Source organism: Aptenodytes patagonicus, chromosome 18 (genome assembly GCF_965638725.1).
Source record: "Aptenodytes patagonicus chromosome 18, bAptPat1.pri.cur, whole genome shotgun sequence".
In the NCBI taxonomy this organism is placed as follows: Eukaryota; Metazoa; Chordata; class Aves; order Sphenisciformes; family Spheniscidae; genus Aptenodytes; species Aptenodytes patagonicus.
Window position 1 is genome coordinate 7,648,309 of NC_134966.1, and position 22,280 is coordinate 7,670,588.

The following is a 22,280-nucleotide window of genomic DNA, read 5'->3' on the forward strand; positions in this document are numbered from 1 at the left end:
ATGGGTCAAATCTGGAGGGTGCCATAGTCCCGAGAGGGATCCCCTCTGGCACAGACTGTAATTAGCATTACCTGACAGGTTGCTAACGAAGTCTGGTGACGGTCTGGTTTTGCTACCCCATGGAGATGCCTCCACAGGGATGTGCCCTGGTCCGGGGGACTGGGCTGCCCCATGGCAACAGGCAGGGATGGGACCCCCACTCGTGGGTGCTGGTGTGGAGGCATTGGGGGGTGTCACAGACCCACGACCCAGCCAGGTTGGCGTGAGTGCAGGAGCAGTGGGGTCCCCATAGATCAGTGTGGGGGGAGAAGAGGGTGCTGGGGTGGTAGTGGGTCTGCCTTTCCTCCACCCCCTTTTGATTTTGGGGCTGCAAGAAAATTTGTGACCCCCACCAACTTAAGGAAAAACCCACATGTGGGGCATGAATCACCACAAGCTCATCCCCGCGGCTGAGAAATGGAGGAGCTCAGCTCCATCCGTGCAGCCAGAGGTGCAAACCCCGCCCCTCCCCAAAGTGACAGGGCTGGGGTGCATCCCGCCGGAGGGGTCCCGTCCTGCCCGGCCCCGCGGCCTGGGGACCAGGGTGGCCTGGGGGAAGCCCAAACCCCGTAGCCCGGGCTCGTACACGAAGCTTTCGACACTCCCAGCAGCTTCCACAAGATGGACCTCGGAGCGAGAGGAGGTGCCGGGCAGGGGGACCCGTCCCATCCCGTCCTGTCCCATCCTATCCTGTCCCATCCCATCCCGTCCCGCCTGCTCCCGCCATGCCATCTGGAGGAGGCTCAGAGTCCGATCAGGCGAGCCCCGGCATGGCACGGCCGCCCGGGCTCTGCCTGCTGGCCCTGCTGGGGCTGGGGCTGGGGCTGGGGGCAAGGGGCTCACCCGCCTGCCAGGACCCCCGGGGCCAGCCCCGCCGCTGCATGCCCGTCTTCGAGAACGCTGCCTTTGGCCGGGCCGCCCAGGCCACCAACACGTGCGGTTCACCCCCCGAGGACTACTGCTTGCAGATGGGTGCCCGCCACGCCAGCGCCCTGTGCCACCGCTGCGATGCCGCTGACCCCTGGCACCACCACAACGCCTCCTTCCTCACCGACTTCCACAGCCAGGAGGAGAGCACCTGGTGGCAGAGCCAGTCCATGGCCTTCGGCATCCAGCACCCCAACTCCGTCAACATCACCCTCCACCTGGGTAAGTGCCAGCGGGAGCCCCCGCGGTGCCGGCGAGGGAAACCAGCGGTGGGTGCATCGAGACCTGGGTGCGTGGCTGGGGGGATGGATGCTCCTGCACCCTGCACTTCTTGGTGCTGCTTTTGGGTTAAAGGCAGGACCCCTCCCCAGGGCTTTTAGAGGGTGCAAGGAGAGAGATGTCCTCTGCGAAGCGCTGCGGCTAGATCACTGAAAAGACCTGAGGAGAGTCTGCCCCGTCCACCAGCCGAACCCCGGTCCCTTGTGGGGTGAGGATGCCGGTGGCTGCGCCCGCCTGTGCCACTTCCCAGTCAGCCATGCCTGGGGTGTCTGCTCTCCCGCTCCCCCAAGGCTGCTTTTTACTGATTATGCAAGTTTGCAGAGCAGGAGGCAGGCGGAGGGGAGGCACAGACCCCCCCGCGAGAGCCTTGCCACTGGGGTGAGCACTGTGGGTGCCAAGCCCGTGCCCTTTCGCCCCTGCGCATTGCTGAGGATGCCCATTACATCTCGGGGGGGGGGGGGGGGCAGAGCTCTGCACACACCGTGCAGCCCTGCGGGCTTCCCCAGCTAGGATCCAACCCTCTACGTTTTAAATATTGTGCAAGCCGCCCGTTTGGAGAGTACTTAAACCCATGGGCATGCCTGGCATTTTAAAAAGGATTTTTAACATTTTCCTGCCATCTAAACTACCCTGGCTATTGAGCAGCACTGTAAAATCTCCATTCTGTGCTGTCTCCTGCCATCTGCATGCGGAAGGGCTGCAGTTGGAGCCAGTAAGGGGACAGCCGAGTGCCAGTGTGGCACAGAGCTGTGCTGGTGGCTGACCCAGCAGCTGGAGTCAGGGTGACGGTGGAGGGTCTGTGCGTGCCCCGGCGGGGACGCAGGAGCTGCCCGGCTGGGTGGAGGTCACTGCTTTCCCAGCCTCCTGTGAGCGGGTGGACATCTGGTCCTCATCCTGGGCTCCCCGCCGGGCATGAGAAAGCGATGCCGGGGGAGCCTGCCAGCCCCACTCCCTGCTCCCGCTCCTGCCGGCCCCTCGCCCATCTAACGCAGGCTGTCAGATCGCCCCAAATTCCTTCGTGTTTGACCTGGAGCGTAGACAACCTGAATGCAACCTGCATGGCTGAACAAACTGCTGCCGGTTCCCCCGGTGGCCGGTCCCCGCCTGCTGCAGGTGACTTCCAGCCTGGATTTTCTTCCTTTTAGCCTCTGGCACGGGAAGCTGGTGACCGCCTCCGGGATGGCCAGGCGAGTTTGTGGCCACCGGTCCCGACTCAGCACATGGATATGTGTGGGCTCCCAGCAAGCTGATGTGTGCAGCAGCCCCTTGCCCCAGCCCAAGCTCCCTGAGCCTTCTTCCCAGTTTCTGCCTTTCTCCTGGCTCTTCCCCAGCTCCTTTGCAGACCCTGCTGGACCCCGCGCTCGGGTTTCCAGTGGAGTCTTGTCCAGCCCCTGTGACCGCCCTGCTTGTGTCTGTCTCCCATTAACACATCCAAGGCCATAACATTGCACCAAGCTCATCTTCACCCCCCGTCCCTGCATCCCTTCCTGAGCCGGAGCATCCCTCTGCAAATGTACCCTTGTTCCTGCATGGCTCGTATCTCTTGCCATGCTAAAAAGTGCCATTTTGGTGCCCGGCGCATTGCCGTCTGACCTTTCTCATAGCCACTGGGCCCTGTTCTTGTCCCAGCTGCAGACCTTTTTATTGCTACCTTAATGCTTTCAGTTGGGTTATGGAGGAAAAGCCCAACCAGCCCCTGCAGCCCCCCGGGACATGGCCCAGGACGAGTCCTCGCTCATGAGCTCCACCGAGTAATTGGGTTTTTTAACCCACGTAGTGCATCCCTGCCAGCCTGCTCGTCTTGCTCAGCCCCGAGTCAGACGTCTTGTGGGTTCCCCAGCGTGGTTACCTGGGGAGCTTCTTAAATAAGATATCGAATGAGTTGGACAAGACCTGTGTTTACCTGCATGCTATTGATTGGCGTTAATTAGATTATCTTCCTTTAAATCTCTCTCCTCTGTGAGGTTTCAGCCATGCCGTTACAGTGCATCGGACTCGGAGCGGATCGATAATCCTGAGCGCCCGTGGCCATTGCATTTACCCTGTCAGACATCAGGGAGGAATCCAGAATATCCAGGGGCTTGCAAAGGCAACAGGCACCGGGGCTCCTCGGGTAGCTCTCTGAATGCCCGTGCCTCATGTCAGAGTGTCCAGATCAGGCGGTATCTGCATCTGTGACTCTGACTCTGATTTTTCCTGTGGGATGTGAGCCTGCAGCAGGCTCCTGGAGCTGAGGTTTGGGGGGAACAGAGGCAGCTGTGGACACGTAGGTGATGTGACCGTCCCGCACGCTCCTCTCTCCTCTCCAAACTCCTTCGCCTGGAGCCCCCGGCGCGGTATGAGCTGCAGCTTGGGCTCTGCGGGAGGCGGGTGAACACTTTGTTTGGAGGACAGCACAGCTGGGAGAGCATCCCAGGGGTCTTGGTGCCGTCACCCTCAGCTGCCTGCACACCCACCCGGTGTCCCCATCCCACGACACACCCAGATTTGGGACACATCACACCGTCCCGAGCAGGAAAGGGGAGACAACCAGCCCGGGTTATTTTCTGGATTTTTTTTTTTCTAAGCAGAATTTGGCTCACTAAAAGGCCTGTCTGGGAAAAACACGCGCTCCCTCGGGATGATTCCCCACAGCAGCAAGTCTCTTCCATCCCAGCTGGAGGCACCACTCGGGCTCCCCCAGCCCAGCCACCCACTCCCCTCGCGCAGGGCCGCTTGGGGCAGGAGCTGTTTATTGACACAGCGCTGAGCTCCCTTCCTCTCCCAGAGGAAACTGCTCCGGGAGGCAACGGCCCCGACCTTGCTGTTTTGGTAGACGTCCCCCCTGGGACCGTGCTGCCTGGGAACCGGAGCCCGCCGGGCGTCCCCCCCGCTGCGGGGTGCAGGGCAGGGGCAACCCCGCTGTCGACAGCCTGGAGGGGTCCCAGAGGGAGGTGAATTTGGGGAGAGGCACAGGGGAGCGCGGTGGCGGTGGGACAGCCCGGTTGCAGCCCCTTCTTGGCCCTCGTCACCTCCGGGTGGGCTGCAAGCGGGTCTGTCCCCCCCCCCCCCCCCCCGGGTGCTCGGCCGGGTGCTCGCTGCATCCCTGATGGGAGGCAGCTGCTTTTCCCAGCGCTGGTAGCCGGGCTGCCTCTGCTCCCCCGCAGCAAAGTCGCAGCACATATGCGACAGTATTCATATGGGCCCAATTAAAGGCTTGTTTTCCTAGTCCCGGAATAACCCCTCTAACATTCCCAACTCATTATCTTTTCAAATAAAGCCAAAACCTTGCAGCTAATTGTTTAGCGCTGTCAGGAGCAGTGCTGTTATGGAGCAATCCAGTCTTTGAGCTGGTCCTTCATCTCTGGCAATTAAGCAGTTCTGATGTTCACTTTGGTGTTTTCTTTTGCCCTTTTTGCTAATTCTTTCAAGCACTTTGAGAGCTGCGCCGGTCGCCCCCGGGGGATTGGTGGCCTCTCTTTGTCTTCGTCCCGGCAAAGATGGCAGCGATGCCGGATCCTGGCACGCGGCTCCCTTGGAAGGGACCGGCCTTGACCCTTTCCACCTCCCCACCCCTGTGGCACCGCTGCCCCCAGGATGCTGCTCAGTGCCGTGGGCCTGACTCTTCCCCCCGGCTGCTGGTTAGAGCCTGGCTTTGCAGCGGCTCCTCACCCGTGCAACCCGCCTGGTGCATCCATGCAATGGGTGGGTGGCTGCACTGGGGCGAGAGCCAGTTTGGGGCTGATGGGGTTTGGGCTGCAGCAAGGTGGAGCTGGTTAAGGGCAGCTGGACGGTGATTTCTGCTTTGCGTGAGAACGCTCCTCTTTTAGCTGTGGTGGGGAGAGAGGGACGGTGCCCACGGGGGGAGCAGGGGGATGCTGACAGCCGTGCAGGACAGGGCACCGGGATAATTTTAGCCCTGGCGCAGGCTGTGATGCCCACTGGGCAACCAGGAGAGGGTGACAGCGTGGCGGGTCTGTCCCCAGGCAAAGCCTACGAGATCACCTACGTACGGCTGAAGTTTCACACCAGTCGCCCCGAGAGTTTCGCCATCTACAAGCGCAGCCGTGCCGAGGGGCCCTGGGTGCCCTTCCAGTACTACAGCGCGTCCTGCGAGAAGACCTATGGGAAGAGGCAGCGGCACTACCTGCGGCCGGGGGAGGATGAGCAAGTGGCCTTCTGCACCGACGAATTCAGCGACATCTCCCCACTGAGCGGGGGCAACGTGGCCTTCTCCACCCTCGAGGGACGGCCCAGCGCCTACAATTTCGACGGGAGCCCCGCGCTGCAGGTGCCGTGAGGGCGGGAGGTGGGGTGGGTGCATGGTCCCCCAGGACTGGGTGCACTAATGCAGCCACCCCGGGTAAAAGTGCCTGTGATGCCCTGCACCCCCACATGAAACGGGGCAGGATGCATCCCAGTCGGGGTGGGGAGCTGGTGGCCCAGACCCCTCACCAAGGCGCCTTCCCCATGTCCCCTGCAGGAGTGGGTGACCGTCACCGACCTGCTCATCTCCTTGAACCGGCTCAACACGTTCGGGGACGACATCTTCAAGGACCCCAAGGTGCTGCAGTCGTACTACTACGCCATCTCTGACTTCTCTGTCGGCGGCAGGTGAGGGGCAGCCAGGCCAGGGTGGGGGCAGGAGGGGGGAGACCTTTCTGGGGCCGTGGGGCTGTGGCAGCTGCTCCCCACCTCGGTCTTGTTTGAATTGCGGTTTTGGGGCAAACTGCTCAGATGTGGCTTCCTCCATCTGTAAACTGGAGCTGGCAGTGCAGAGATAGGTGATGAAACCTGGAACCCTTTGAGTTGTACACAAAGGAGGTCTTTTCCCCACACGCCCTCTCCATTTGCTACTAGCTGTATTTGCTTTGCCCCCTCCCAGCCCCATGGCTTTTAATGGCAGTGGGGCTCGTGTTGCTCCTCCTGTGACCCTGGCTGGTCGCTGGGCACAGCAAAAGAGGGATCCCGGGGTGCCAGCAGAGAGATGTCCCGAGGCCACAGAGGTTGGTGGAGGAGCTTGGAGTCGGCATGGCCACGGCCCGAGGAGCCAGAGCAGCTGCCGGTGGGATGGGGGAGCTCATGTGGGACAGAGACGTCAGTGGCACCCACTCAGTGCTGCCCGTGGGCTGTGCTGCGTGTGCCCTTCCCGGGCTGGGGGGAGTGGGCAATCTCTCCATCCCGGCGAGAGCTGCCTCCCCTAGGCAGCAGGGCCGGGGCTGCTCCCGGTCGGCCGGCAGCCCCTGTCGCTGTCATCTCACCCCCCCGGGCCCCAGCAGCTGGAGCTGGTTAGCATCTCGCACGGGCCACCCTCAGCGTGTGACCTCCCAGCTTGTCAGGCCAGGAGTGCCTCGGGGACACAGCGGGCGGCCTCGACGCCGGCACAGCCTGAGCTGCTTTCTGCCCCACTCCTCGCCCCACGGCCACCCCAGGCCTAGCAGAAGGGCCGCACGCTGCACAGCCTGGGCACCGTCCCGCTGCCGGCTGCTGCCCACGCCGGTGCTCAGAGCGGCTCGTCCGCACGCTGGGGTCTTGCTGCAGGTGCAAATGCAACGGCCACGCCAGCGAGTGCGCGCCGGACGAGGCTGGGCGGCTGGTCTGTGTGTGCCAGCACAACACGGCTGGCACCGACTGCGAGCACTGCCAGCCCTTCTACCAGGACCGGCCCTGGGCTCGTGGCACTGCGGAAGCTGCCAATGAGTGTCTCTGTGAGTATCACCTGGGCTGGCTCCATGGTCACGGTCTGCAGCCAGCCCCGATGGGCTGCGCTGGTGCTGCATTGGCTCATCCAGCAGCTCCTGCCCTTCCTGCATGGGTAGAAAGTGCCTGCTCCATTTTGCAAGGCTGCTCCGGGCAGGGAGGGAGGATTTACATCCCAGGGCCGCCCTTCACAGCATCAACCTGAGGATCCCCCAACATTTCCTTACCCCATGAGTGCAGCCGTCTGCTCCGTGCACGGTGCTGCACCCACCTCCGCTCCCAATGGCAGAGGCATTGCCAAAAGCTCGCGCTGCTGAGCCAAGCAGCCCCTTTGGTTCATCCAGCTCCCCCAGGAGGTTGCTTTAACCCCTGGGTGAGCCCTGTGCCTCCCGGGTACCACTGAGCTGCAGCCGACCACCCTTCCTGCCCCCTCCCCAGCTTGCAACTGCAGCGGCCGCTCAGACGAGTGCTTCTATGACCGGGAGCTGTACCGCCGCAGCGGGCACGGGGGCCACTGCCGTAACTGCCGCGACAACACGGCTGGGCCCCACTGCGAGCGCTGCCGGCAGAACCACTACCGCTGGGAGCAGCAGGCAGCCTGCCAGCCCTGCCATTGCCACCCCGCAGGTGCGTGGGGCTGCGCTGAGCTAGGGTCCGGTGCAAAACCCCTGCCCTAGCTGGGGCTCGGCTGGGAAGGATGGTTTTGGTCGGTCCTCCCTCACCCGGGGTCTCCCCATCTCCCCCCTGTGTCTCTCCCCGGCTGGGGTTGAGCTGGGACTCAACCAGGGCTGGCCGGGGTCCCCGCAGGCTCCCTGCAGCCCCAGTGCGACAGCTCGGGGACCTGCCTCTGCAAAGCCAATGTCACGGGCTGGAAGTGTGAGCGCTGCAAGGACGGCTACCACAGCCTCAGCGAAGGCGGCTGCAGGTGAGGAGGAGCCTGGCCCCAGGCAGGAGCAGCGGGATGGGACTGGGGCTCACCTCGCACCTTTGTCTCGCCCCTTGCAGACCCTGCGCCTGTGACCCCGTGGGCAGTGTGGGCACCTGCGACCCCAACACGGGGCATTGCACCTGCAAGGAGAGGGTGGAGGGGCACTTGTGCAACAGGTAAACCCTGCGGGATGGGGATGAGACCTCAGCCCCTTTCCAGGCTGGGATCAATGCCAGGGCTTGATGGTTGGTGCAGGGCAAGTGTCTTCACTCCCGTGGGGCATTACTGCTTCCCCAGCCCCTACACGTGACCCCTCACAGGGGCTTTGCCATGGGAATCCTGCGAGGTTGCTCCCTGCAGAGGCCCTGGCTGGCTGGCGAGGCCGTGGGGCTGCATCCCTCTGGACCACTGGGACTGGGCTCACTCAGAGCTGCCACCGGTGTCCCCCCTGGGATGCTGCTGTGGTCCCCCATGGCTCTGCCTGCCCCATGCCCTGTGCTCCTGTTTCCTCCCCATGTCCAGGTGCCAGCCGGGCTGGTTTAACCTGCAGCCCCACAACCCTGCCGGCTGCACCAGCTGCTTCTGCTACGGCCACTCCACTGCCTGCACGGCGGCAGACAGCTACGAGGTGACCCACGTCCGCTCCGACTTCAGCCAAGGTACCACAACCCCCCAGCCCCAGGTGAAACGGAGGGCACAGCTGCGCCAAGTCAAGCCAAAAAACTCCAGCAGTTTGGGAAAGCTGGGGCTGAGCACCCTGCTCTGGGGCTGAGCATCCCCCTTTGGGGTTGACTGGTGGTGATGGCTGAGGGTGATTTCTCTGGCTCACCCCTATTTTGCTGTTAAACCTCTGCTTTTGCCCCCAGCTCCGTGGGGACGGGCTCTCGCTGGCTCCCCGTGGCATCCCTCCATGCCGACCTGCTCCTGGGGCTGTGCATGGCTCAGGGAGGGCTGCGGGGCCAGGCATGGCCATCCCACCACACCAGGGACTGCAGGAGCACTAAAAATCAGCTCAGAAAGATAAAAACTAAAAGGATGGAGCCTGGTGGGAACTTTCCTCCTTGTTCCCTTCTCTCCCCATCCTTGGCTGGGACGGGGCAGCGCAGATGGGGGCCGGGGGAGCGGGATGGGATGCTCTTGCCCAGCTGCAGCCAGGGCTGTGCGTGGCAGGGCTGGATGTGTGCGGGATGTTTGGGGAAACCCTGCCATCTGCCGCACAGCCCAACGCGTGCAGCCCCCGCTGCGGGCACACCACGGCCCCTGCTGCAGCCCCTGCTCACTGGGACCCCCATCTGCACCCCGGCAGGGTACGGGCACCCGTCACGGGCAGCCCGGCTCTCTGCCTTGCCTGTACCTGGACAAGATGCACATGCCAGCAAGCAGATGGAGGTGAACACGCCAGGCGCGGGTTTATCCTGATTGCCTTTAAACCAAGCTGCCAATTGCTGCACTGCTCTCATGTCTTCCATGGCCTTGAAACAGAGCCAGGCTTCAGACCGTGTCTTTTTTCCACCCTTCATGCAGACAATTTGGGGCTGCTCCTTTAGGGACGGATTTGGCAGAGCCCTGGGCTGGGTTGCAAGAGGCTCAGTGCTGCCAGGCAGCGTGGGGCAGGGCGCAGCCACCAGCCCTCCTACAGCCCCGCTCCCCAAAGCACTCCCCAGTCTGCAGCTGAGCTGGATCAGCTGGAAGTTTCCCGTGCTGGGTGAAAGGGTCCAAATTTGGAATGATTTGATAATCGAGGGCAGCCCACTCGATAGCCGGGGAGAGATTTCCAAGTGTTCGTGCTGTGGGTGCCCAGGGCTGGAAGAAATAACTAACCCTGGGGAGCGGAGGGGGAGTTTAACTGATTTCCGAAGGAAACCAACTTAATGCAATTACGCCCTGTCTCTCCCTGAGCTTCCTGTACTTTCCAGCCCACAGGAACTGCAGCACAGGCAGGGGGGCAAAAGTTTAAAGATAACAATTTCCTCCAAATCTAAGAAAATAAACAGACGGGGGGCATGGCTAGGGCCACTCTCTGGTGCGTGAGAGCGCAGAGCCCAAGCGGAGCAGGGTGTTACAAAGTGCTGGCCCCTTACAAGACCCTGGAGAGTCTCGGGAGGAGGGATAGAGCCCCTGAAAGCAGCACCCAGCTGGTGCTGGGCTGGCGGGGACTCGCTGCTCTCTTCACCTGTGCACCACTGTGGTGCCATCACGCAGGGCTGGAGGGCTGGGCTGCCACAGCTCCGGGCACCGTGGACCTGCCTCTGCATTGGGCTGATGGAGAGATTGTCACCGAGTGGGACGGAGAGGAGCCGGTGGATTTTCTTGCACCAGGTATCATGCGTGCCGCATCCCTGGGGTCCTGCTCTGCCATGGGGACCCCCTGGTGCTCCCGTGGGACATCCCACCGCATGAGGCGCTGGGCTCCATCCCAGAGCTGAGCGTGTTTCAATAACACAAGGCAGTGGGGGGGATTGGAGCGGTGGACCGGGACCCTGGGAGGGCAGGTTGGAGCTAGCCCTGCTCTAGGAGAGTGACCGTGGCTCCTGGTGATGCTGGTGGGAACAGGACCGTGCTGGGATCCCCAGCAGAGTTGGTGCATCCATGTCCTACAGACTTTCCTTCTCTTTCTCCTTGCAGAGAAGTTTCTGCAGAACCAGCGTCTCAGTTATGGGCAGCTCCTGTCTCTGCTGCTGGGAGCAGAGGGGAACGGGACGGGGATGGAGACCGGGGTGCCCCTGCTCCGGGTCCAGCTGGTGCTGGAGGGCGAGGGGATGGAGATCACCATGTCCAGCAGCGAGAGCCAGCCCCAGCATGGAAAGCAGGCTGTCACCTTCAGGTACCCGTCACGGCATTTTGGGGAACCTCAGCTGGGCGTTGGGACACAGCGTGTCTGATCTTGCCTGGGCTGCCCTGTGCTGTGGGGTTCAGCCCCGCTCCCTGCCCCCCCTCGGGGATTTAACTGTGCCCCCACTGCTGCGCCCGGGTCCCAGTCGGGGAGCTGAGCTGTGCTGCGGCGTGTGGCTGTCAGGCTGGCCCTGTCCTTCCTCCCACGCTCCTTCTCCAACAGGCTGCACGAGGCAGAGGAGGGTGCGGAGCCTTCGCTGTCAGCCTTCAGCTTCCAGCGCCTGCTCTCCAACCTGACTGGCCTCCGCCTCCGCATGAGCCGTGGCCCTGTGCAAGGTGGGTGGCTCCATGCAACATCCCCATGGGGACCAAGCTGGGATGGGGCTGGGGACATCGAAGCAGCATCAGGCTCTCAGGGACAAGAGGCATTGCAGAGGGTGTGTTGGTGCAGGGGCTTGCTCCTCTCTGTGAACACCCCTGGGCTCTCTAGGAGGTATTTTGGGGTCTTTTACGCCTGTCTGGAGCATTTCCAGGCAGGATGGAGAGAGCAGGGCCGGGGGACGTGCCATCCCATTCTCACGCTGCTCTCTCCTCTCGCAGGCAGGCTGTCCCTCAGCGAGGTCCAGCTCACGTCCGCTCGCCCTGGGCCAGGGGCGCAGGCAGGCTGGGTGGAGGAGTGCACGTGTCCTCTGGGCTACGCCGGGCAGTTCTGCCAGTCCTGCGCGCCCGGCTTCAAGCGGGAGATCCCCTTCGGCAGCCCCTTCATCAGCTGCGTGCCCTGCGCCTGCAACCAGCACGGGGACTGCCACCCCCTCACAGGTGCGCACCCTCCGGCCCCTCCACTCAGCCCATCGCTGCGTGCACGGGTGACAAATTTCATGTCTTTGCTTGTTTCTGAGCAATGCTGGAAACCATCCGTGAGGTTGCGGTACCCCAAACTTGCAAGCTGAATTGCTTGGCTGGTTATAGGGACTGGGTTCATAACCGCAGAGACAGAGATAATTAGCAAACTGCAATAACGGTGGTAATTTATAAGAGGGGCATCTTTCATGGTACTTTATGATCTTAAAGGAGGAGAAAGGAAAGGTGCTGGTCCTCAGTGGGGCAGGGGAGGCAGGGATCAGGGCCAGGAGCGAGGCAGAGGGTTTTGTCAGGATGGGTCTCACAGGCAGCATCGCTGCCTGAGGAGCGGAGCAGGACTGGGCGCAGCCCTGGCGCCTGCAAACTGGGGGTGAACCTGAGCAGAGAAACAAGTAAAAGAGCAGGAAAATACAGCGGTGCCAGGCGTGTGGGAAGGCACCAGAGGGGGCCGGCTGTCGTGCTGCCAGCCCAAGCCCTGCTCTGCCTCCAGATCCAGCTCAGAGGTGCGTGACCGCAGCAGGGACTGTGGCTTGAAGGGAGGAAAAAGCAAAAGCAAAGTTTTCAGGGCAGCATGGCTGTGTCTGGGGTGGTTCGTGGGGTGCTGGCTCTCTCCTCTCCTGCCAGGCAAAGTGTCTGGATGGCTTTGGCTGGGGAAAGGGGGCAGGATTGCAAACCACTGCCCTGGAGCTTGAGATGGTTGTGTGAATCCAGCACCAGCCTTGCTGCTGTCAGCCTCAGGGAAAGGCAGATCAGAGTCGTGAGGGGCTCGTGAGATGCTGCCTTGCTCCTCATCCACCCCTGCAGAAAGCGGCAGCTCTGATCGGCGCTGAAAAGAGCTTGGAAATAAGATGATGCATTTGGTACCCGGACAGAGTCCCTGGTGCTCCTCGCTGGCCGGCTCCCCTCGGTCAGGAGCGACAGTAGTGTATGGCCGGGCTGGAAGAGGCGTTGTGCTCAGCAAGTGCCCCTGCCCTGCCAGTGGAAACACGGCAGGAACTCTGCAAACTCGCCCTTCGTCTCGCAGAGCCGGAGCTGGCGCCGCCAACCGCACAATCCCCAGGGACGGGGCCAGGCTTTTGATGTCCTGGCCCAGGCGCTGCCAGCCCGAGCCAGCCCGCACGCTTCCTTTCGTTTATTTTTCCACTCCTTCCTGCCACTTGCTTTTCCTTTCTTTTCCATCGTCCGGCTCCGCCTGGATGTGGGGAAAATGGAAAAATGCCTGTTCCTTCCTGCGCAAGCCGCCTGGTATGACCCCATCCCACAAATCATGGGGCAAAATCCTCCCCCTGGCTCCTTCTCTCTCTCCAGTCAAGCAGAGCATCTGCCTGGAGGTGGGGGGGTTCCTTGAGCATCCTTCCTCCTCCTCCTCCTCCTCCTCCCAGCTGATTTCGGAAGGCCGTGACTCACCGGCTCGGCTCACAAGGAGACGCTCGCTCTCCACTGGGTGCCGGCTGGCTGCTTGTGTTTTCCATGACAGGCTGGAAACAACGTGCCTCGTCGCCGGGAAATGTGTTGTCGATTATCGCAGGCGCCGACAGACTCCGTGCATATTGACGGTGCTGCCTGCATGCGCCAGCGCCGCCTCGTCCCCGTGCCGCGGGGGAGCGCGGGGCTGGCACTGAGGCCCCGGCATCATCTCCAAAACCTTCTCCCTTGAGCAAGGACGGGGCAGGGAGGGAAAGTGTTCTGAGTCCTGGTTGGGGATGTGCAATCCCAGAGTGATCCCTTGGCTGGAGCTGCGCATCCCTCTCGGCACCCACGGTGTGCCACGCTCAGCACTTGGCTCTCTATCCCTCCCGTGGTCCCTGCTGTTATTCGGGGCTGGGTTTTTGCAGACCCTCAGCTCCGTTTTCCTCCTTGCAGGGCACTGCCAGTGCTTGCACAATACAGAAGGTCCCTCCTGCGAGCGCTGCAGCCCTGGGTTTTACGGCAACCCCTTCATAGGGCGCTTTGATGACTGCAAGCCGTGCCCCTGCCCCGGCCACTCGCCCTGCACCGAGGTGCCTGGCAGCGGGGAGGTGGTCTGCACCCACTGCCCCCCAGGGCAGAGAGGTGAGGCTTGGGGTGGGCAGGCGAGGGAGCTGCAGGCAACGCTGGCACAGCCGGACCCTCCCCACCTTTTCGTCTTCCCCAGGAAAACGCTGTGAGCTCTGTGACGATGGGTTTTTTGGGGACCCCCTGGGGCAGAGGGGCCCCGTGCATCCCTGCATCCCCTGCCAGTGTCACAAGAACGTGGATCTCAACGCCGTGGGGAACTGCGACCCTGTGTCCGGCCGGTGCCTGCGCTGCCTGTACAACACGACGGGCGAGCACTGTGAGAGGTGTCGGCCAGGCTTCTATGGGGACGCGCTGGCTCCCGACCCCGCCGGGAAGTGTGCACGTACGTACAGCCCCAAGGGCTGGCCCTGCTCCCTTGGGTCCCACCACAGCCAAAATCATCCCAGCACTGGAGGCAGAGGGTGGAAGGGGGATGCCCAGCGGGTTTAAGGGCTGATGGATGGTCCGGGTTGGCCTCAAATGCTCAGGAATGGCCTCTGCCCCCTCTCTCTGCTGCCATCCTTCCCTGGAGATACCCCAGTCTGCAGGGGTTCAGACTCTTGGAGCCCTGTTTGATGGGGAGGACGTGGCCCTCCACGTTGTGAGGGGCTCAGCCCTGGCTCCCCATTCCCGCTGCCCCATCCACCAGCCCTGTGCCGGGGTGTAAGCAGTATTTTGTCTCCCATAGCTTGTGATTGCAACCCCGACGGCTCAGCCCCAGGGCTGGAGGGCTGCGATCCCGGCACAGGCCAGTGCCACTGCCTCCCACACGTGACGGGCAGAGCCTGTGGGCTCTGCCAGCCCGGCTACTACGGCCTGCAGCCCGCCGTGGGGTGCAAGAGGTATGTAGGGCACGGCGTGGGGCTGCGAGGGGACTGCGGTTGCTCTGTGTCCCCGGCTCTGGTCTCTGCTCTTTGCAACCATTGCTTGCTCATCACTCTCCACCTCTCGGTGCCAGCTGTGAGTGCCACTCGACAGGGTCACGGGAGAGCGAGTGCCACGCGCTGACGGGGCAGTGCTCCTGCCAGCCGGGCGTTGCGGGGAAGCAATGCGACCAATGCCACCATGGCTTCTTCGGCTTCTCAGCCAGGGGCTGCCGAGGTAACGGGGATGGGGACCGCGCCTCGGTCCCTAACCGGGGCTGGCAGCCACAGTGTGACACCTTTCTGCCACCGTTGCAGCCTGCAACTGCTCCCCGCTGGGCTCCATCACCCCACAGTGCCATGAGAACAGCACCTGCCTCTGCCGCCCCGGCTTCGTGGGCTACAAGTGCGACCGGTGCCAGGCCAACTTCTTCCCCGACCCGCTGAGCTCCCGCTGCCAGCAGTGTCCTGCCTGCTATGGGCTGGTGAAGGACGAGGTACAGCCCGTGCCCTGCCGAGGCGGGTGCAGTGCCCCGGCCCCCGCACTGCCTCACCGTCCCCCATGTTCCCCCCACTTCTCGCCTGCAGGCCGACCGGCTGAAGGCCAGGCTGCAGGAGATGGAGGAATGGCTGCAAAAACCAGGCTGCGACGCCCGCCCAGACCAGTCCCCCATGCTGGGAGATGTGCCCCGGGGAGACGGGCTGCCCAGCCCTTACCTCCTGCAAGGTATGGGGGACACCCCTTCCCTCCACCTAGGGGGGAGCCCCACATCACCCTTCCGGGGACTCCCTGCTCCCGCAGGGTGGTGTGACATGCTGGGTTGGGTGCAAGGAGGTCCCAGGTCAGTGCTGGGCTCAGCACGGGCGATGGGGTGACCGAGAGGGGGAGGACAGCTGGGGGGGCCCATGCCTTTTTGTGCAGGACAGAGCACCGTAGGGATACTTGCACCCATGAGGTTTTGGAGCAGCTGGTGATGGGCATTACTGGGGGCTGAGCATCGGCACACGGGGTGCCCTTTGGGTGCTGCATCCCTGGGTCACTCCTGAGCACCCGGGAGGGACTCTTTCCCTTTCATTAGCAGGCAGAAGAGGGGGTGCTCAGCCATGGGGCAGCCCCACAGGCAAGTGGGGAGCCCCGAGCACCTCTGTGGGCAACGAGCAGCTGCTTGTGCTGCCCACAGGTGCCCGGGCTGCCCTCTCAGCGCAGGTGAGACGGCTGGCAGGGGCGCTGGGCACCGCACAGGGCCGTCTCAGCAACACCAGCCAGGCCACCGGCTGCTCCGGCCACGGACCCCCCAAGACCTGCATCCTGCTGTCAGAGATCGGGGCCGTGCTGCAGTCGGCGCAGCGGGAGATTCTGCATGCTGCAGACACCCTGGCTACCACGGTGCGGGCTCCCACCGGCCCCGGGCTCCTGGGCGGTCTGGTGGCCATCCTAGAGGGCAGTGGGATGTGCAGGACTGGTGGGGTGGGATGTGACCAGCACCGCGGGTGAGTGGGAAAGCCCAGGGTCCGCGTGGGTATAGCCCTCCTTGCAGCTGAGTCAAGAGGAGCTATTTCCCTTGCTCGCTCCTGTTTGCAAACCTCCTCCAGCCCTTCGGGAGGTTCTCATTGGTGTTGGGCTGGTAGGGTCCGGGGTTCCCTGCTCCCCACCGGGGTCTCACTGCTGCTGTTTGCATTTCAAGGAGATTCCCCAGGAAATCCCTTGGCAGCCCACAAACTGGAGCCGCTGGGTGCTGGAGGCGCGGGAGCTGGCCGAGAGGTACACCTGCAAGTCCCGCACCACAGGCTGTATCAGCCAGGACAGCCGCTGTGCTGGGACCCTCCTTCCCTTCCCGGCTCTCTGCTCATGGCTGGCAGTGATGGATGGAGACATGGGAGCCCTGAGCCTGGGCTTCGCGGTCCCCATTGCAGAGGGTCCATGTGAGCCTGACCCTGTCTGATCCTGGCATGCACAGGCAGAGGAGGCTGCCTGCCCGGCTGGGTGTGTGGGATGGCCGCTCCTTTCCCAGGAGGCCGATCCTAATATTAGCTCTCTGGGTGCCCTTGTCCCTGCAGCCACAAAGATGCCATGGCGCAGGTGGAGGCGGTGGTCAGGAGAGCGCTGCGTGCCTCCAACACCAGCTCCGAGCTCCTGCGGAGCCTGCTGGAGGGGAATGCGACGCAGGAGGTGCAGCGTGAGCTGGAGGCCGGGTGAGGGACTGGCAGAAATGGGGGGCTGGCAGCAAGGGGGGGGCTGGCAGGGCACTGCAGCACCTTGCCTCTGGCCAGGTCCCTGTTACAGGATTCAGTCATGGTGGTTTGGCACCTGCCCCACAGGGACATGACTGAGTCCCGTCAAACTCATTGCACCACAGTGTTGCAAAGTGGAGACCCAGGGTACTCCGTGCTGTGGGTGTTTCACGCCCTTTCACACAGCATTTCCCCCTACATCTGTGTCCGGGGCCAGGTCTCAAGCTGTCATCTCCATCTTTTGAGGGACCGGAGGTCCCCGGGTGACAGCAGTGTCCTGTCCACGTAGGTATGAGGAAATCCAGCGGGCACAGGAGGAGCTGGGCGCTGGCGTGGCGGAGGTGGCAGTGGAGGCCAGGAGAGCTTTCGCTGCTGTGCAGCAGGCAAACACAGACATGGCCGAGAAACTTCTGCAGGTGGCTGCACTGGGGCAGGTGAGCAGTGTCCAAGCTAAGGCTCCTGTTTGCATCCCTACCCCTAGCTTTATCCACTGGGCAGCGCTGCCTCCCGGACTGGGAGATGCTCTCATGGAGCCTTTGGCACCCCTGACCCCTCAGCAGGCACTGCCGGCACAGGCTGGAGCCCTGGCACAGGACCTGGCGGCACTGGAGCAGGCAGCGGAGGTGCAGGAGTCATCAGCTCTGCAGGCCATCGAGGCGTCCCGTGCTCTGGCAGCCAGATTACGCCAGGAGCTGCAGAGGACTCGTGGCTTCGAGCAGGTAATTGCTGCTGGCTTGCATGTGGTGTCCCTGCAAAATAAGTGATGGGGGCCCCCTGTTCTAGCCAGAGCTGTGGGCATGCTGGCTGCATCCCTATCCTGCCTCCCACCCAGGGCACAGGGGGGTGGGTGAGTCCCAGCCCCTCTGCTCCAGCAACTGGAGGGACCACGCCTGCAGCCAGGGGGTTGGGAGCAAATGCTTTGGGAGACATCTCCCCTCGGGCTCCCAGATCTCCCAAGGAGCTCGCCTGCCAAGTGGGAGCGGGCTGGGTCCCACATTTCCCAGCTGGGTGCAGCTCTTTGCCCCCTCCCCAGCCTCACTCCTGCTCTCCTCTCCCCAGCTGCGGGACCGGGCTGGCTCTGCCCACAGCACGGCCACCTCAGCCGTCTCGCGTGGAAAAGCTGTGCTCTCTGATGCAGAGTCCCTCCTGGCCAGCTTGGAAGGTAAAAGGCACCAGCCAGAGCATCTCCGGCCACAGCTCGTCTCTCACCACGCTGGCTCTGGATGCCAAGGGGAGAAAGAGCCAGTTCGGTGACAGCCGGGTTGTCCCCGCAGGCATGAGGAAGGTGCTGGGGCATCGGAAGGGCCAGGCTGCCCTGAGCAGGAGGATGACACTTGTGCGGGACAGGGTGATGGTGGAGGCCCAGAGGAAGATTAAACAGGCAGAGAAGACGCTGGGAAACTCCTTGTCCATCTCCACCACAGCCCGGAGGATGGCTGGGGAGGCTGAGCAAGTCTCTGGGGAGAGTGCCAAGGTCCGAGCAGAGGGATGTGGGGTGCGGGGAGCTCATGCCGTGCTGCGGGGCACAGCCAGGCTGGCAGCCATCACAGGCAGAGCCCAGCCTGTTGCAGGCAGGGCCACAGAGCTCCCAAATACAGCTTCTGCTGCCCCTCCAGCACAGCCCACCCTTGTCTGCAAGCAGACTGGCGGGGTGCATCCAACCAGGGCCCCAGCCTGGGAGTCCTGGTCCCCCTGCACGTCCCCAGGTGACTGTCCCCATCTCTATTCTTTCGCAGAAGGCACAGGCTTTGCTGCAGGAGAGCAAGCAGGCCCGCAAGCACACCAGCCAGCTTGCCACGCATGCCAATGATACCCGGCGGGAGCTCTCCCGGCAGCAGCATGTGGCTAAGAAGCTCAGGGAGGACCTGGAGGAAGCACACCAGGTGAGTTGGGTCCCCTCAGGCAGTTTGTGTACTCCAGAGCCTGGAATGGACTTTGCCCACAGCCCAGAGCATAGGGAGCAACCAGGCTTTTGGGCTCTGCTGTACAGGGAATCCCCTGGGGCTGTTCCTGGGATCCCCTCCCCTCTCCTGTCCAGCCATGGGTCAATGATGTCCCTGATTTGGGTGTCTGTCTGTGTTGGAAGGTGGGGACAGAGGTGAGTGAGATGGCAAAAAGTCTCCAGGAAGCCCGGGGCTCGCTCATCTCAGACATCGAGACCCTGAACGACCTGCTGAGCAGCCTAGGTGAGACCCAGGCAGGAGCGGGGTGCAGGCTCCTGGGGAATGGCCAGGCTGTCGGCATCTGGGGCTCTCCTGCTCGCGGGTGCTGAGTCTCCTGCTCGTTGGCCATCCGGGCTGAGCTGGGTGCCCTTCAGCTGAGATTGCTCAGGGTCTTAGCAAAGCTTCTTGAGGGCTCATGTCTCGAGGAAAGCCCTCGTGCAGAATGAATTGGGGCTTGCTGAATGTGCATGCTCATGCCTGCTGTGGGGACACTGATCTCCCTTGGCGTCTCCAGGAGCTGGGCTGGGTCAAGGGCTCAGTCCCTTTGGAGCCAAGGGAGGTGCTGGGCTGGGTTTGCTCCTTCTTGCTAGTTGGTTTTGCTCCAGCTCCTCCTGCTTTTATCATCTGGGTACATTTCTGAGCACTCCAGGACTCCTGCGTCCGAGTTTTGCAAAGGGGTGGAAATCATCACCCATCTGTAAGAGAGAGACGTTCCAAGGCCCTCCCTGGAGCCACAGTCCTATTTGCTTATCTGTGATCGCTGGGAAGCGATCGCAATGCCTCCGTGCTCCACTGCACCCACTCCCTCCATTTTGCCTGGTGCTGAGGGTCTGAGCCCCTGGAGCATGTCAGAGCCTCTCCTGCCCGACTCTCTGCCTCTGATCCATGTTCTCTCCCCTTGCCCAGGCAACCTGGAGCAGGCCACGCAGGTGGATGCGGTGCTGAGCGCTGGGCGGCTGCAGCTGGAGCGGCTGTGGCTGCGCCTGGCTGCACCGGGTGCCCTGGCTGGCCAGCTCAGCCTGCTGCGGCAGGAGGCAGCGCGGCAGCAGGAGAAGATCCAGGCGTTCGAGAGCGACTTGGCTGAGATCCGGGCTGACAAGCAGAACCTTGAGGACATTTTGCGGAGCCTTCCCGAGGGCTGCTCAAAGTGGCAGTGACAGGTCTCTGGCCACCACCCCGTTACCTCTGTGCCCCCCTGCACAGGGACCAGCAGAGCGAAGGACACCCTGCGTTCACCAGCATCGATCCCTCCCGCTGCTCTTCATACTGCCCTCCATAAAATATCACGCCCCAGGTCCTTATCTGCATTAGTTCAGGCTCAGTGTCCTGAGCGCTCTGCGGCATCATGTCTTCAGCCACCCAGCTCTGTCCTCGGAGTGGGGGACAACCAGCTACCAGGGTCCACCGACATTTCTGTGCAGGAGACGGAGCCATCACAGGGCTGGTCTCTCACCATAGAGTGAACGAAGAACTGTCACCACCGGGGAGGGACAGCTTATCAAGTACGTAAAGTACCAAAGCTGTAACGCCCGCCAGTCCCTCCTGCCCCAGGAGATGAGAGAGGCTGTTGCATGCATGCTGGAAGCTGGTCCTGCTGCACATTGCACCCTGAGTGCGATGCTCATGTGCTGTGGTCGCAGAGGTGCAGAGATGAATCATGGTGAAGCCAGGCAGAGAGCTGCTCACCGGAGGGCAGGCAGCTTGCCTGCTTCCCAGGGGAAGGGAGCTTGCAGCAGGGAGGACTAAACTGGGACCAAGCACAAGCAAAGCTGGACCCTTAACCAGCTCCCAGCAGGCAGGTGGGGCATCCTCTGCCTGCTGCAGGGTAAGAGCAGCTCTGCTCTTGCTGTTCCCCTGCTCCAGGGTAGCACAAGGTTGCCACTGCCCACAGCTCTGGTCTTTGTGTCCTGTCCCAGCTCTGCTTGGCTCACTGGATGTCACCAGGTCTGGCTATAAACCAGCCCAATTGCCAGCAGTCCCAGGGGCTGGGTGGCATAGCAGTGCGCGGGGCGGGGAGGTGGGAGAGCTGACACTTGCAGCTGCATCACCCACAGCCCCGCATCAGCACCCGTGCACCCTCCCCACTGGAGAGGAGCTGGCTGGTGGCACCAGGCTGTGCAGCCAGTGCGGGCTGAACTGGGAGCAGCTGGACACGGCCAGCTCCTGCCAGTGTCACTCCCACTGGGTGGCAGAGGTCGGCGGCTGTATCGCCTTTAAAGGAAAGGCATGTGCGTTCACCCCATGCTCCCGTGCGGGCTGGTCTGTGGGGCCACGCAGGCAGCAGAGCCAGGTCCTTGTTCAGCCCACCCTGCGCTGGCTGTGCCGGGACTCCAGGTAGCAGCTGAAGTCATTCCCGTAAGACCAGAAACGAGTCCCCAGGCTGGAGTCCACTTCACTTTTTAACCTGTTTTACCTGTGTTCTTCTGCTCACAGTGCTGGAAATCAGGTTTACTCAAGTCTTTTGTAATGCTATATGTAAAACTGCTGCCATAGACATCGGATCCCCCCCAGCGTCGTCTCTGATGGGTCCAGTGGTCTGGAAGGGGCACAGGATTTTCCTACTGTGAACAAGCCCATCTTCCTCCTAATTCTGCACAAAAGCTGCCCAAGGAGTGGGGTGCCAGAGCTGCAGCACTGCAGGAATGTAATGGCAGGGGCTCCTCTCTCACTGCCCAAGTACAGCTCTGCAAAAGCAAAACCGTGTAGCAGTGAGAGCACAGCATGATTCGGCTTGGCCGAGAGGCAGGGAGCCACAGCCACTTACCATGTCCCTGAGAAGACAGTTATACGTCTCCAATCAACACACAAATTTGCTGCTGTTACAGAAATGTCAAGCCTCTGCCTTGTGCCTGCTGCTGAAGATATCGTTCATCCTCCCTCCTGCTCTCCCTGGAACTCTGTTTTTTTAGCTGGTGACACCTGCCTAGAGCTGTATCCATTAAAAATTCTTAATATAATACAGAGCTGCCCATCCGCCTGAGTGCATGGCAACAGGAGGGGCACACGCTGTACCTGCGCTTTCTGCTTTCTCAAAGAGCAAGGGTAGCTGCACCTGGGGTTGAAATGCGGCTGGCTCTGGGGTGGCATGGGGCAACTGTCTGACAATTCCTACTAAAAACCACTTGAAGTCTTTAAAAAAAGGCGTCTAGCTGCAATTGCAGGGGGAGTGAGAGGGCTGAGTGCAACCGCCCACATTAAATCCTGGCCAGGACACGCATCAGCTTGGTCATGTCTGTCCTGCAGTAGGTGCCTTTTTCTGCTGCTCGTGCTCCAGGGCTCATCCAGCATCGACCTGCAAGCGGTTGTGCTTTATCACGCCACGGAGTTGCTCCCAAACGGCACCTTGCAAACCTGCCACCGGAATCAGTGCTCGGTACCCGAGCGGGGAGCCCCGAGACGGCGGTGCGGGGGGGGAGGGGGTGCACCTGCCCCGGGGTGGCTCCGGAGCGGCTCCCAGGGCTGCCCCGGAGCTGCGGGGGCCGCAGCCGCTGTGCGCGGCGGGCGGTGCGCGCTAGAGGGAGACCGTCCCTTCCCATCCCGCCGCGTCCCTCCCGTCGGGGGCTCGGCCGCTGGAAGCTGACCGGGAGCTCTGCCGCTCCGCTGCTTCCCCACCTTGCTCTGGACATCGCCGTCCTCCAGCAAGAGCCTGCCGAACGGCTG

General features: G+C 62.4%; 1 protein-coding gene across 3 annotated transcripts; it reads left to right on the top strand.

Annotated features, from left to right (window-relative positions):
• The first annotated feature begins 749 nt into the window (after nucleotides 1–749).
• LAMC3 (laminin subunit gamma 3) lies at nucleotides 750–21,774 on the top strand. 3 transcript variants are annotated; one of them, XR_012996761.1, is made up of 29 exons: nucleotides 810–1,188; nucleotides 5,211–5,515; nucleotides 5,708–5,838; nucleotides 6,766–6,932; nucleotides 7,363–7,551; nucleotides 7,732–7,849; nucleotides 7,930–8,028; nucleotides 8,375–8,511; nucleotides 10,055–10,171; nucleotides 10,478–10,676; nucleotides 10,908–11,020; nucleotides 11,285–11,503; nucleotides 13,409–13,597; nucleotides 13,680–13,925; nucleotides 14,271–14,424; nucleotides 14,541–14,683; nucleotides 14,764–14,942; nucleotides 15,034–15,172; nucleotides 15,627–15,832; nucleotides 16,131–16,207; nucleotides 16,504–16,638; nucleotides 16,967–17,111; nucleotides 17,235–17,396; nucleotides 17,737–17,839; nucleotides 17,952–18,151; nucleotides 18,414–18,560; nucleotides 18,764–18,863; nucleotides 19,527–20,122; nucleotides 21,054–21,774. XR_012996761.1 is itself a non-coding variant. In XM_076355426.1 (28 exons), the coding sequence occupies exons 1-28, from the start codon at nucleotides 765–767 to the stop codon at nucleotides 19,775–19,777; spliced, it is 4,794 nt and encodes a 1,597-aa protein (XP_076211541.1). In that variant the 5' UTR covers nucleotides 750–764; the 3' UTR covers nucleotides 19,778–21,774. The 3 variants fall into 3 exon arrangements, 2 of the variants coding, with proteins under 2 accessions (XP_076211541.1, XP_076211540.1); XM_076355426.1 differs by having other exon boundaries at nucleotides 750–1,188; nucleotides 19,527–21,774; XM_076355425.1 differs by having other exon boundaries at nucleotides 877–1,188; nucleotides 17,238–17,396; nucleotides 19,527–21,774.
• Nucleotides 21,775–22,280: the final 506 nt, after the last annotated feature.

Coding starts and splice junctions, on each gene's coding strand:
- LAMC3 (XM_076355426.1), top strand. CDS start 765: ATGCCATCTGGAGGAGGCTCAGAGTCCGATCAGGCGAGCCCCGGCATG. Junction 11,021..11,284: donor GAGCCGTGGCCCTGTGCAAG/GTGGGTGGCTCC, acceptor CTCCTCTCGCAG/GCAGGCTGTCCCTCAGCGAG. Junction 16,639..16,966: donor CAGCGTGAGCTGGAGGCCGG/GTGAGGGACTGG, acceptor CTGTCCACGTAG/GTATGAGGAAATCCAGCGGG.